Genomic DNA, 13500 nt, shown 5'->3' on the forward strand with positions numbered 1-13500 from the left:
TTGATTTCAACATCAGAAATGCATTAATTTTTGAAAAAAGTATTATTTAATGGAAAAACTATTCAGCTGAATAATTAACAACCAGAGAGTTCTACAGTTTGAAAATGAGTGTATTGAATTAATATTCAACAAAATTGGAGAATTACTCTTGGTGTTGAATGGGCAGAAGTGAGGCTCAGATAAGCAATTGTTCAGCAAGTGTTAACACAGAAGGGTTGCAGCCCATATTTGGAAAGTGTGCCCAGCCCATCTAGTAGTCAGCCTATTACAGTCAGGTGTTGAACCATGAGCCAGTTCGCAGCCTATAAAAGTGAAGTCAAAACTCCAGATCAACACAGCTTTCTTGTGCAAGCAGTGACAGTGAGAGCTTAACAACCAAAATGGTGAAATTAACACAGGCTCAGCAACAATTCATCAGGAACAAATGGGACCAATTGGATAAGAAAGCAATAACTGCCCAAGCCTTGGCAAGGTATGATGGAAGTGTGTTTTCTGTTCTATGCTTAAATCATGCACTGTATTTTCAACTATGGTTCCAGTGAAGGTTCTTTAATTTGCTATGCTTGCCTAAATGCTGTCATTGGGTGAAGGAACTAGTATTCAACACTGCACTGAGATTCCAGATAAATGCACAGAAACTCAGCTCTTTATTTGATAAAAATTTCCTCAATCATGAACTTTGAGAAATTAATTAATTCTAAGTTATCACAACAGAAACTGGCAACTTGTTTTTTCTCTTTCTAGGGTATTCGCTGTCTATCCCTGGACGACCAGGCTGTTTAAAAATTTCAATGGCCATTTTGCAGCCTGTGACCCTGGTGTTCAGACTCATGCAGGCAAAGTGTTAAAGGCTCTGAACACTGCAATTGAGGATTTGAAGAATATTGAAACTAATTTCTATGAACTGAGCAGTAAACATCAAAAAATCGGAGTGGACACTCAGAATTTCAAGGTAAAAACCCATCTTTTTAGGATGTGCATAGTTTAGTTAAAGGGGTGTTTTAGATATTTCTCAATTACAGAACTTATAACAAACATGACAACCAAGCATCATGAACTGAACTGCAGGGAAAAGGAGCACATCTGCTTACTGTGCAAAGGGCAGTCCTTTTCAAATTTTCCTGAGAAGTTGATTTCAATTTCCCTTTATTCAACACCTAACAAATGCAGAACTGTTTTTGACTTCACTGCTCCAAGGACACTGAAATTATCCTCACATTGGCTGTTGTCTGTAGAGAGTTCGCTCCAGTTTGCAGTGCTTCAGGTTAATTAGCTACTGTTCGTCAAAAAGAGTCAAAAAGGCTTTGATGGGCACATGAGACTGGGATATGTTGTCAGGGTACAGGGAAAAAGGTGGGGCCCAATGTATTTACAACACTGGGAACGAACATTGACCCAGAGGACAAAATAGACTCTTTCTGGGCTGTTCTGTATGAAGTCATTGGAGATTTGGGTTTTGCTTTCCAGTTTTGTTTCAATGTTGTATAATTATTGTTTTTCTTCACAGCTTCTCAGCCAGGCCTTCATTGTTGAACTCGCTCTTCGTGATAAAACGGCATTCGGACCAGAGGAACATGAAGCTGCCTACAAGTTTTTTAAACTGGTGACAGAAGCTCTCTCCAACAACTACCATTAAATCTATAACCTGCATCCTCCACCACCTTCAGAAATGCAATGAAAACATGTATTATCAGTATCTAAAATGTGTTGTTTCTTTAAAGAATTTGTGTAACATCAAGTTCAAGTCATGCTAATGTAAAGGTGGCATTTATGGTCATTTTCTTCAAAAGTTGAAAATTATTTGTAAGCATTCTTTTTGCTAAAATAAAGAAACAACATTTCTCTCACAGAGGTAAATTCTTCATCTCTAGAGAATGAATATTAAAATATCTTTGACTTGGTCAATGTTGAGATGAACAACGATTTGGTGTTAAAAAGCAGACATTGAGCACAAGTAGGACCTTTCACTGTCCCAGCACAGGTCAAAGCATTTTTCATCTGCTGAAGTAATTTAGAAATAAACTAACTGATGTAATTTAGGGTAAAGCCGCAGCCAAATTCTCACTTTTATTCACATTTCATAACAAGGTTTCAGCCCAGTGACACACTGTCAGTTCTCAGAGTAATTCCAAAGCTCTTAGATTTTCTGTACCCACATAATCCATTAACACCTCCCCATTCTCCCATCACCATCACATCGTAGACCATTTTTGTACAACAGTAGCACATAGTTTGGATGAATTATAAAAGGATTGTCTATACAGAGCAATGATTTAATTATTCATCAGAGGGCCTTTTTTAAAAGAGATTTGATGACTGGGATAACACCCACACTTTTGCTTAGAAAATGTATTATAGCATACAGAATAGAACAAATTAATACAATTTTTAGTTTAAAACAACAGGGGCAGAGAATGAAAATTCTCTGCTACTTTAACAACTGTCTACTTTAAAATGAGGAAAATGTCCACAATAGCTTTGGTTGTTGTTTTTCACATTCAGACCAACATGGGCAGATCACTGTGAGACACTGTCACATTTCATTGCTGAAAACATCACTTACGTCGAAAGTAAACAGAGGCCTGTCTGAATTATCAGAAATATTTCATCAAAATTAGAAATGCTCATCTGTTGCTGCAACAGGATGTGATGTGGAGGTGGAGCAAAGCTGGTACATTTATGTTCAAAATGTGGGAGTTCAACTCTAGCTTCCATTTAACAAATCCATCCATTACATTCAGCTCTAAGTTCTAGGAATGGAGGAAATGCGTTTGTGGTTCTTTCTTCCACTGGTCACCCTTCACAATCTGATCTTCTCATCCACAGAGAGATAAAGCCTATCTCGTGAGCACCGCCATTCACTGTGACCCCATCGGAAATAAAGTGAAAGCAAGTTGAGTGTTTATTTCCAGATCACCAGCTGTAGCAGAGTAAAGGTGCTCTCTGCCACAGAAACCACCAACATCTACATTAATGGTCATCACTACACATTGTCACAGTTCACAAGCTCCTAATTTCAGAGTTCCATGTGGTTCATCTGCTCGAGGATGTGCTTTGGTTTAAAGATAATTTTTAATATACTATAAAAATGTGCTGGCACAGTAGCTTAGCATTTAATGCCATCACTTTACATCCCGGGCTGTAAGATTTGGGTTTGATTCCCCCCCCCCCCCCCCATCTGCAAGATGTTTGCACATTCTCCTCGAGACTGAGTGCATTTCCTCCAGGTGTCCTGGCTTCCTCTCTTCCTGCTATTGCCTTTGCTTTAGGGTTAGTCAATTGTGGGCATGCCATTTTGGTACCAGAACCTTGGTGATCCTTGTGGGCTGTCCAGTATAATCCTTGCTGGTTTGATTTGTCGTGAATCAGGCATTTCACTGAATGTTTCAATGTGCATGTGACAAATAAAGCTAAGCTTTTTAAAATTGATTTCAGAGGCAGGAAATACCATGGAATGAATACACTTGGTTGTTCTTTGGTGCCAGAAATGACTGCTGGTGTAGGACAGAGGGCAAGTACTGACAGTGGTCATCTGGACACCCTGCCTGTGAGTACGATGTAAATCAGACAGTAGCCAGCATAAGATCCTGCACTGTCTGAGGATTGTGAGTAAATCAGGAAAGGGTGACCCACGGAGAAAGAGCCACAATTGCAATCTCTCTATTCCCAGAACTTAGAGTTGAATGTAAAGGATGGATGTGATGTGTTTTGTGGGAGCTGGCGATGACATTTGTGCTTTGTAAATAAATGTACCAGCCATAGCCAGGAATTGATAGAATTAAGTGTTTCAACATTGAATGAAAAGTCCGGGCTTACACTAAATGTGGTATAAAAAAACAAACTTCAACTGCTATTGCCTTAACGTTCTCTCTTATCTCCTCTGCTATCAAACAGGAGAATCAAAAGCCTGAAAGTGGGTATCTTTAGGATCAAGGATAGTTTCTGTTCCATTTGTTATAAGACTATAAAAGACTATAAGAATAATGATGAACGCAACTCAGTCCATCACAGGTAAAGCCCTCCCCTCCATTCAACACATCTACATGGCACACTGCTGTAGTAAAGCTGCATCCATCATCCGGGACCCCACCCCACCCAAATCATGCTCTCTTCTCCCGGCTGCTTTCAGGAAAAAGATACAGTCTCTTGAACTAATGAAAATAACTTCATTCAACTTGCCTTTCCCCATCACTAAACTGTTTCCACAACCTTTGGACTCACTTTCAAGGATTCTTCACCTCCTGTACTCAATACTCATTGTTTTCTTTTCTGCCTTGTACTTGCACAGTTTGTTGTTTTTTACTCATGGGCTGTTCGTCCACCATGTTGAATGTGGTGATTCATTGATTCTATTATGGTTCTCGGATTTGTTGAGTGTGCGCAAGAAAATGAATCTCAGGATTATTTCTGGTAACATATTCGTATTTTCATAATAATTTTACTTCGAACTTTGAACTTAGAACTATGAAATAGTCCACTTGTATGATGCAATCAATGGTCAACCTCAAAAACTACCTCATTATAGAGTTGCAGCTTATTGTCCATCTGCAGAGCATTTCCTTTGTAACTGCAACACTGAAGTGAATTCTGATATCACGTCCCTCTACACCATTCTGCAATTCTGAATTATCGCCCTGTGTGGAAAATAGTCTGCATTTTTATTCTTTCTACCAAGGTGCATGGCCAATCACCTCCCAATACTCTACAATATTCCATCTACCACTTCTTTCTCCATTCTCCCAATATATTTAAGTCATCACACCACCTGCCCTTACACCTATCTTTATATCATCTTCAACATGAAAAGAAACCATCCCCACCCGACCCCTGCAGAACATCACTAGAAACCAGCTGCCAACCAAAACAGGTCCTCTTTATTCCTACTCTTTTCCTCCTACTTGTCAACCGATCTTCTATCGATACTAGTATCTTTTGTTACGGATGTGCCGCAACTCTGAGGGGCCGAAGGGTACAAAGTCGCCCCCTCCTTTTTGAGAATCACAAGATCGCTATTAATTCAGGTCTGGGACCCAGGAAATGAGAGAGAAACACGCAGAATCCACAAGGTTTGGAATGTGTCCTGACCTCAGCAAAAGCGGAACCATTGATAACGGCTATTGTCTCTTGGAGACGGAATTGTGTATTGAGTACTGTACTATTCATTGAAGCCCCTCAGGGGACGACCAGAGTGGGCTGGTTGAGAGATTGCATCATCCCAACCTGATTGACATCTGAGACCCCGTAAGTAAGGATAAAAGAGGGTCTGGGGAACAACCCCTTTAGATGCACCAGGAGAAACGCTAGAAATCCAGTGACAGCGTTTAATAGTGACAGCCGGTGGGGGGCCCATGTGCGTCCTCCCTTGCCTGGGTTGGCGGGCTCACCACGGAAGAACGGCTTAGCTAAAGGAGAGGCCACAAGTTAACGGCCACACCAACGAGACTCCGACGGATCGAAATCATAAAAGGAAAGCCGGCAAGTTTCTCTCCAAATCCCTCTCTCTCTCCAACCATTGCAACCCAGCAGTCCCCAAAGGCTGCAGCCTGCATGAACTGAGTGAACTTTATATTTCCATCGGACAATACATTATCCCCTAGACAACGATAGAGATTATTTCTTATTGATTATTATTATACCCGCACTTTTAGATTTAGTATTGACGACGTACATTATCTGTATATTTGCATTGATATTATTTTTGTGTATTTTTACTAATAAATACTGTTAAAATAGTATCATCAGACTTCAATGGACCTCTCTATCTTTGCTGGTAAGTGACCCAGTTACGGGGTTCGTAACACTTTCTTGTAGTCACTGGCAGCCAACCCAAAATAGGCCTCCTTTATTCCCACTCTTTGACTCCCGCTAGTCAGTCAATCTTCCATCGATGTGAGTATTTTTATCTGTAGTACCATGAGCTCTTATGTTGTAAAGCAGCCTCATGTGTGACACCTTGTCAAAGGCCTTCTTAAAATCCAAATAAACCACATCCACTGACTCATCTCTATCCATCTTGCCCTCAAAGAATTCCAACAGATTTTCCAGACAAGATTTCCCCTGAAGGAAACTATGCTGACTTTGGCTTATTTTACAATGTACCTCCAAGTACCATGAAACCTCAACCTTAATTATGGACTCCTACATCTTCCCAACCACTGAGGTCAGGCTAACTGGCTTAGAATTTGCTTTCTTCTGCCCCCTCCCTTCTAAAAGAGTGGAGTATCACTGACAATATTCCTGTCCTCCAGAACCATTCCAGAACCTGTTGATTCACGGAAGATCATTACTAATGCCTCCATAATCTCTTCAGCTACCTCATTCAGAACCTGGGGTTGTCCATCTGGTCTAGGTGACTTATTTACCTTCAGGAGTTTCAGATTCCCAAGCACCTTCTCCTGAGTAATAGCAACTACACTCACTCTCCTCCTGACACACTCATTTCTGGCATACTACTAATGTCTTCCATAGTTAAGACTGATGCTAAATTCTTACACAGTTCTTCTGCCCCCTATTACTACCTCTTCAGTATAATTTTCCAGCAGTCTGATATCTGCTCTCACTTCTCTTTTACTCTTTAAATATCTGAAAAAACCTTTTGGTAATGCTTTTATATTATTGGCTAGCTTACCTTCATATTTCATCTTTTCTCTACTTATGACTTTTTTAGCTGCCTTCCATTGGTTTTTAAAGCTTCCCAGTACTCTTACTTCTCATTAATTTTTGAAATATTATTTGTTCTCGCTATTCCTCTTCAGCTGAGTTTGACTTCTGTTGTCAGCCACGGCGGCATCATCCTCCCTTTAGAATACTCTTCATCTTGGGATGTATCTATCCTGTGCCTTTGGAATTGTCACCACCAATCTCCAGTCATTGCTGTTCTGCCATCATCCCTGCTAGTGTCCCCTTCCAATCTACTTTGGCCAGCTCCTCTCTCATGTCTCAGTAATTCCTTTTACTCTACTGTAATACTCATACATCTGACTTTATCTTAACACTCTGATGCAGCTGACACCCTGTCTCTCATAAACCAAATGTTTCTGCGCCCAAAACCTTTGGCCAAAAACCTTCTACAGTGGCAAAAATGAAAGCACCCTAGCTGGCTTCATCACTGCCCTGGTATGGGAACTGTACTTCCCTCAAATGCAGGACTCTGCAGTAAGTGGTGTGGACAGCCCAGCACATCTATTAATGTGAACTTCCCATTTATAAAGACAAATGTGTAAAAGGATCATTGGGGACCTGAGCCACCCTAACCACAAACTGTTCCAGCTGCTACCATCCCAGAAACGGTGCCACAATATAAAAGCCAGGACTAACAGGTTCCAGGACAGCTTCTTCCACCAGGCCATCAAACTGATTAATTCCTGCTGATACAATTGTATTTCTATGTTATATTGACTGTTCTTTTGTACATATTATATATTATAAATTACTGTAAATTGCACATTGCACATTTAGATGGAGACGTAACGTAAAGATATTTACTCCTCATGTATATATGAAGGATGTAAGCAATAAAATCAATTTAATTGAATTCTTTATAATGGTCTTGACAAAAATGTTGACTGTCCATTTCCGTCTTCGAACACTGCTTAACCCACTGAGCTCCACCTCCAGCTCGATCCTTGGGTGCAGATTCTAGCATCTGTAATCTCTTGTGTCTCAGATTTGTGACCTACCTCATCATTGTGATGGAAGTGTCTAGTCAATGACTCTACTGTGCATTGCATTGGATCACATCCATAGGGTGTAATACCACTGGGTGGGTATCATTGGCTCAGATTAAGGTCATGACGATTCATCTTGTTGGGGAAGTGGTCATGGCCTCTAATCATTATCAGCAGTCATTTTAAACTTGTAGGAAGGTTGGTAGGGCCCATGGTGTAACACAACAGGGGCAGAGCTGCAGATAACAATGGATGGTGTGAAGAGGGGAAAAAGATCCAGGAAATTGTAAAGTTCATTGTGAAGCTCTGGTGGGTAAAGTTTAACTCAAAAGCAACACCAAAAGGCACAGGAGCAATGCTAAGAAAATGTTATAAGTTATTTTCCGGCTGCCTCACCACTACCCTTACACTCTGCTCTACATTATGCATCTGCCATTACACTTTGCCAGTAATCTCTACATATTACGTTTTCTAGGTAACTTATGTGTTTGTGAGATTCTAGCAAGAGTGTCTTCAGAAGAATCACAAACACTAGAAAATCTCCAGATGCTGGAATTCCAAAGCAACACACAACACTCTGCAGGCCGGGCAGCATCTATGGAAAAGAGTAAACAGTCGACATTTTGGGATGAGACCCTTCATCAGATCTCCATCATCAGTCTTTTCCAGAGATGCTGCCTGACCTGCTGAGTTCCTCCTGAATTTTGTGTGAGTTTCTCCAGAAGAATGCTTGCTTATTGGGCTGAGTAAAGACTTTTATATCATCGGCTTCAGTACCTCTTCAGTGACTTGGATCACAGTCACAACAGTTAAAATACATTCAAACAGTAATGTTTTCCCAAGAGTTACCATCTGAGATTCACAGCAAGTCGGGCTGCAGCCTCACAGGTTTAAGTTCATCACTTTGATTTTCACTTTTATAGTGGCCCTTAATTTATTTGCCTCCAACTCATTCTGTTTAGCAGCAGCAAATATTAGCCACTTCTCCCATTTGTAGTGCATTAGGGTTTTAGAATTTCAGAAGCAGAATCAGAATTAGGTTTATTATCACAGCATATTTGTTGTTTGTTGTTGTTATGTGCAATATGTAAAATGTACAATAAGGTACTATAAGAAATGCAAAGCAAATATTAAACAAAGAGTGCAAAAAATTTCCTGTCATATAATCAAACCTCATAAACTGTAAACCATTTAACCCTTCACAGAGGATGTCAAAGATGGTGGGGCAATAATCTGGGAAGTGGGGTTTGGTGGACATTCTGGCTGATGATAAGGAGTGGGCTAAAGTGAGTGACTTATACAATATTTGGATCCAAGTGGACCAATGTACAATCAGGGCTGGTTGTAAATCAGGGTTCCATAAGAACTGATATCAACCATTGATTTTCTCCCTATTTTCTGCAGGCAAACACAAAAAACGTTCCTCATATTTACCATTTTTTCATTTATCCATCCAACATAAGAGGAGGCCATTTGGATCATCGTATTTATACTAACTCATGGTACCTATCACAAGCAGACTCTTGTTTGGAAGTGAGTGAGCTGAGTGCAGGGATTAAAATGTGAGCGGGGCCTTTGAAACATTTTGGCAGGCTTGTGATATTGCTGTGTATTAGTCACTTGACAGAGGCCTATGAAAAGGTGTGATGTTTAATGGAGCAGTCATTGTGGGAGAGAATGTTCTGTGAGTGGGCTGGTATTAGAGAGGGGAGCTTGTGGCTTTGGTTCAAGAGGCTTTGGTGAGAAGAGACAAAGACTAAGGTGAGATTTTGGTCAGTCTCTTTCTTTGTTTGTCTATTAGTGTCTAGCTATTACAAAGAGATCTATTAGGGCCTGCCTACAATGGAGAGGTCTATTACAGCCTACCTTCAGTAGAGAGGTCTATTACTGTCCAGCTATAGTAGCAGGTTTAGTATTGCCTCGCGACAGTAGAGAGATCTATTCGCCCACAACTCATCAAACCTTGAAGTGGATGGGCAACAGCAGCAGAGGACCACAAACAATACTTAGTGGCCACTTTATAAAGTACAGGAAGTGCCTTATAAAATGCCCACTGAGTGTATACATACTTTGATAATAAATTTACTTTGAAAATTGAACTTCGTATAAGACTAACACTCTGATCAAACATAATCAATGAACCTATTGTGGCGACCCACTTCCCAGCGCACTCGAACCGGCTCACAAATCGGCGCGCGCCGGCATTGAGGCAGGTCCCAAAGAGGGCGCCAAGTCTGCTTCACCAGCAAGGGGAAAAGCCCGCACGCGGGACGGGACTGTGAATATGCGCCCCCTATAGCATTCCCGCCTGGGGAGGGCGGGATCAGGAAGGCTTTAAAGCGAGGCCACGAAGTTCGAATAAATCTCTTTTGCAACTGCAGCTCATCGACTATGTGTCGTTATTTCAGCGCTGCATGTAGCACACCGCTACAATTGGTGACCCCGACGGCCCAAACGATATTTGAGCCGAAGATGAACGACGCCGCATCTGTTCATGCAGTTTCGTTGAAACTGCCAAGCTCCTGGACGCTGCGACCTCACCTGTGGTTCCAGCAAGCAGAAGCCCAATTCCACGTTCGGCAGATAACCTCGGAGGACACACGTTACTACTACGTTGTGAGCTCCCTCGACCAGGAAACAGCGGCCCAGGTTGAGGAGTTCATACAGTCGCCCCCAGCGGACGGCAAATACACAGAATTCAAAGCTCTGCTCATAAGGACTTTTGGACTCTCACGGCGTGAGTGAATTGCCCGCTTACTGCACCTGGATGGTTTGGGAGACAGACCGCCATCGGCTTTGATGAATGAGATGCTGTCCCTGGCCGGAGGACACAAGCCCTGCCTCATGTTTGAGCAGGCATTCCTGGAGCAGCTGCCCGAGGATATACGCCTGCTGCTGTTTGACGCGGATTTCAGCGACCCCCGGAAGGTGGCAGCCTGGGCAGACTTGCTGTGGAATGCCAAGAAGGGGAGTGGGGCATCCGTCGCACAGATCACCAGGCCACACTCCCAGCAGCAGGCCAGACCAGACCCGGCAGCAGAGCCCGCTAACCCCAGAGGCAGGGGTGAAGAGACCAACGAACAATGGTGCTTCTACCACCAGCGGTGGGGTGCAGAAGCCTGCCCTGCAAGTTCCCGGGAAACGCCCAGGCCAGCCGCCGCTGATGGCCACGGCGGCTGGCCATCGGGATAGCCTCCTGTATGTGTGGGACAAGTGGTCAGGACGCCGTTTTTTGGTCGACACCAGAGCCGAGATCAGCGTCTTACCTCTGACGAGTTACGACACCCACAACAGGGCACCGGGTCCCACCCTGAGGGCCGCGAACGGCAGCACAGTAAGGACCTACGGCACCCATACGGTGCAGCTACTGTTTGGCACCAGCCAGTTCACGTGGGACTTCACACTGGCCGCTGTAGCCCAACCGCTCCTGGGCACGGATTTTTTGCGAGCTCACAGCCTACTGGTCGACCTGCCAAGGAAGAGACTGGTCCACGCCAAGACCTTTCAAACGTTCTCCCTGGGTGAAGCTCAGTCGCCAGCTCCACACCTAGACTCCATCACGCTGTCCAACAACGACTTCACCAGAGTCCTGGCGGATTTCCCATCGGTTCTGGCACCGTAGTTCATGGCAGCCATGCCCAGACACGGCGTACAGCACCACATCCCAACACAGGGACCACCCCTCCACACCCGTGCTCGAAGGCTTCCCCCGGACAAGCTCCGACTGGCGAAGGAGGAGTTCAAGAGGATTGAGGAATTGGGGATCATACGGCGGTCTGACAGCCCATGGGCCTCCCCCTGCACATGGTGCCCAAAGCATCAGGGGGCTGGAGACCATGCGGCGACTACCGCAGGCTGAACGAGGCTACCACACTGGACCGCTACCCTGTGCCGCACATACATGATTTTGCAGCAAACCTGCACGGCGCACGGATCTTCTCCAAGGTGGACCTCGTCCGGGGATACCATCAAATCCCGATGCATCCAGACGATGTCCCCAAAACGGCACTCATCACCCCTTTCGGCCTTTTCGAGTTCCTCCGCATGCCATTCGGCCTAAAGAATGCCACACAGACGTTTCAGCAGTTAATGGACGCGGTGGGACGCGACCTGGACTTCGCTTTCATCTATTTGGACGACATCCTCATAGCCAGCAGCAGTCGTCAGGAGCGTCTGTCCCACCTCCGTCAACTCTACACCCGACTGAGTGAATACGGCCTGACAATCAACCCGGCCAAATGCCAGTTCGGGCTCAACACCATCGACTTCCTGGGCCACAGGATTACTAAAGACAGGGCACCCCCTTTGCCCGCTAAGGTAGACGCAGTCCGCCATTTCCCCCAACCCGACACAATCAAAGGCCTTCAGGAATTCGTGGGTATGGTAAATTTCTACCACTGCTTCCTTCCTTCAGCTGCCCGAATCATGTGCCCCCTGTTCGCCCTGATGTCGGGTCCGGGCAAGGACATTACCTGGGACGAGGAGTCCGTTGCCGCTTTCATTAAAACAAAAGAAGCCTTAGCAAACGCAGCGATGCTAGTGCACCCCAGAATGGACGTCCCTACCGCCCTCACAGTGGACACATCTAACACAGCAGTCGGTGGGGTGCTGGAACAACTCATCGAGGGTCGCTGGCAACCCCTGGCGTTTTTCAGCAAACACCTGCGACCACCCAAGCTCAAATACAGTGCTTTCGACCGGGAACTGTTGGCGCTATACCTGGCAATCCGGCATTTCAGGTACTTCTTGGAAGGTAGGCCCTTCACCGCATTCACGGACCACAAACCGCTTACCTTTGCGTTCACAAAGGTGTCCGATCCCTGGTCGTCCCGCCAGCAGCGACATCTTTCCTACATCTCTGAATACACGACGGATGTCCGGCATGTCTCGGGAAAGGACAATGTCGTGGCGGACGCTCTCTCTCGCCCTACCATTCAAGCCCTGTCCCAAGGGGTAGACTATGAAGCATTGGCGGAGGCGCAGCAGGCAGACGAGGAGATCCCAAGTTACAGAACCGCAGTCTCCCTGTAGGCCCAGGTGAGAGGACCCTACTCTGTGACGTCACCACCGGCCAACCCCGCCCCGTCGTCCCGGCAGCCTGGCGGCGGCGCGTTTTCAACTCCATTCACAACTTAGCGCACCCCTCCATCAGGACAACCGTCCGGATGGTAGCCAACAGGTTCGTTTGGCACGGACTCCGCAAGCAGGTCAGTGAATGGGCCAAAACGTGCATGCACTGCCAAACTGCCAAGGTGCAGCGACACACGAAAGCTCTGCGGCAGCAGTTCCACCCCACCCACCGGTGTTTCGACCACATTCATGTGGATATCGTGGGCCCCCTGCCAGTGTTGCGTGGAGCGCGGCCCCTCCTCACTATCGTGGACTGGTTCACAAGATGGCCAGAGGCGGTCCCGCTCACCGACACCACCTCTGAATCTTGCGCCCGGGCACTGATCGCCACCTGGGTGTCCCGCTTTGGTGTACCAGCCCACATTACCTCCGACAGAGGCGCCCAGTTCACCTCCAGCCTGTGGTCAGCGATGGCCAGCCTTTTGGGGACACAGCTGCACCACACAACTGCTTACCACCCACAGTCGAACGGACTGGTGGAGCGTTTCCACTGTCACCTGAAGTCGGCTCTCATGTCCCGCCTGCGAGGAGCTAACTGGGTGGACGAGCTTCCCTGGGTCCTGCTCGGAATCCACACGGCGCCCAAAGACAATCTGCACACCTCTTTGGCCGAGTTAGTGTACGGCGCACCCCTGGTCGTCCCAGGAGAGTTCATACCAGCCCCAAGGGGGTAAGAGGAAGAACCTGCAGCAGTCCTGGGCAG

At 45.4% G+C, this 13500-nt stretch overlaps 1 protein-coding gene across 1 annotated transcript; it reads left to right on the top strand.

Annotated features, from left to right (window-relative positions):
* Nucleotides 1–340: 340 nt before the first annotated feature.
* LOC140735587 (hemoglobin subunit beta-like) lies at nt 341–1847 on the top strand. Its single transcript, XM_073060809.1, has 3 exons — nt 341–472; nt 745–952; nt 1508–1847. The coding sequence occupies exons 1-3, from the start codon at nt 381–383 to the stop codon at nt 1634–1636; spliced, it is 429 nt and encodes a 142-aa protein (XP_072916910.1). The 5' UTR covers nt 341–380; the 3' UTR covers nt 1637–1847.
* Nucleotides 1848–13500: the final 11653 nt, after the last annotated feature.

Source organism: Hemitrygon akajei, chromosome 11 (assembly GCF_048418815.1).
Source record: "Hemitrygon akajei chromosome 11, sHemAka1.3, whole genome shotgun sequence".
NCBI classification, from domain to species: Eukaryota; Metazoa; Chordata; class Chondrichthyes; order Myliobatiformes; family Dasyatidae; genus Hemitrygon; species Hemitrygon akajei.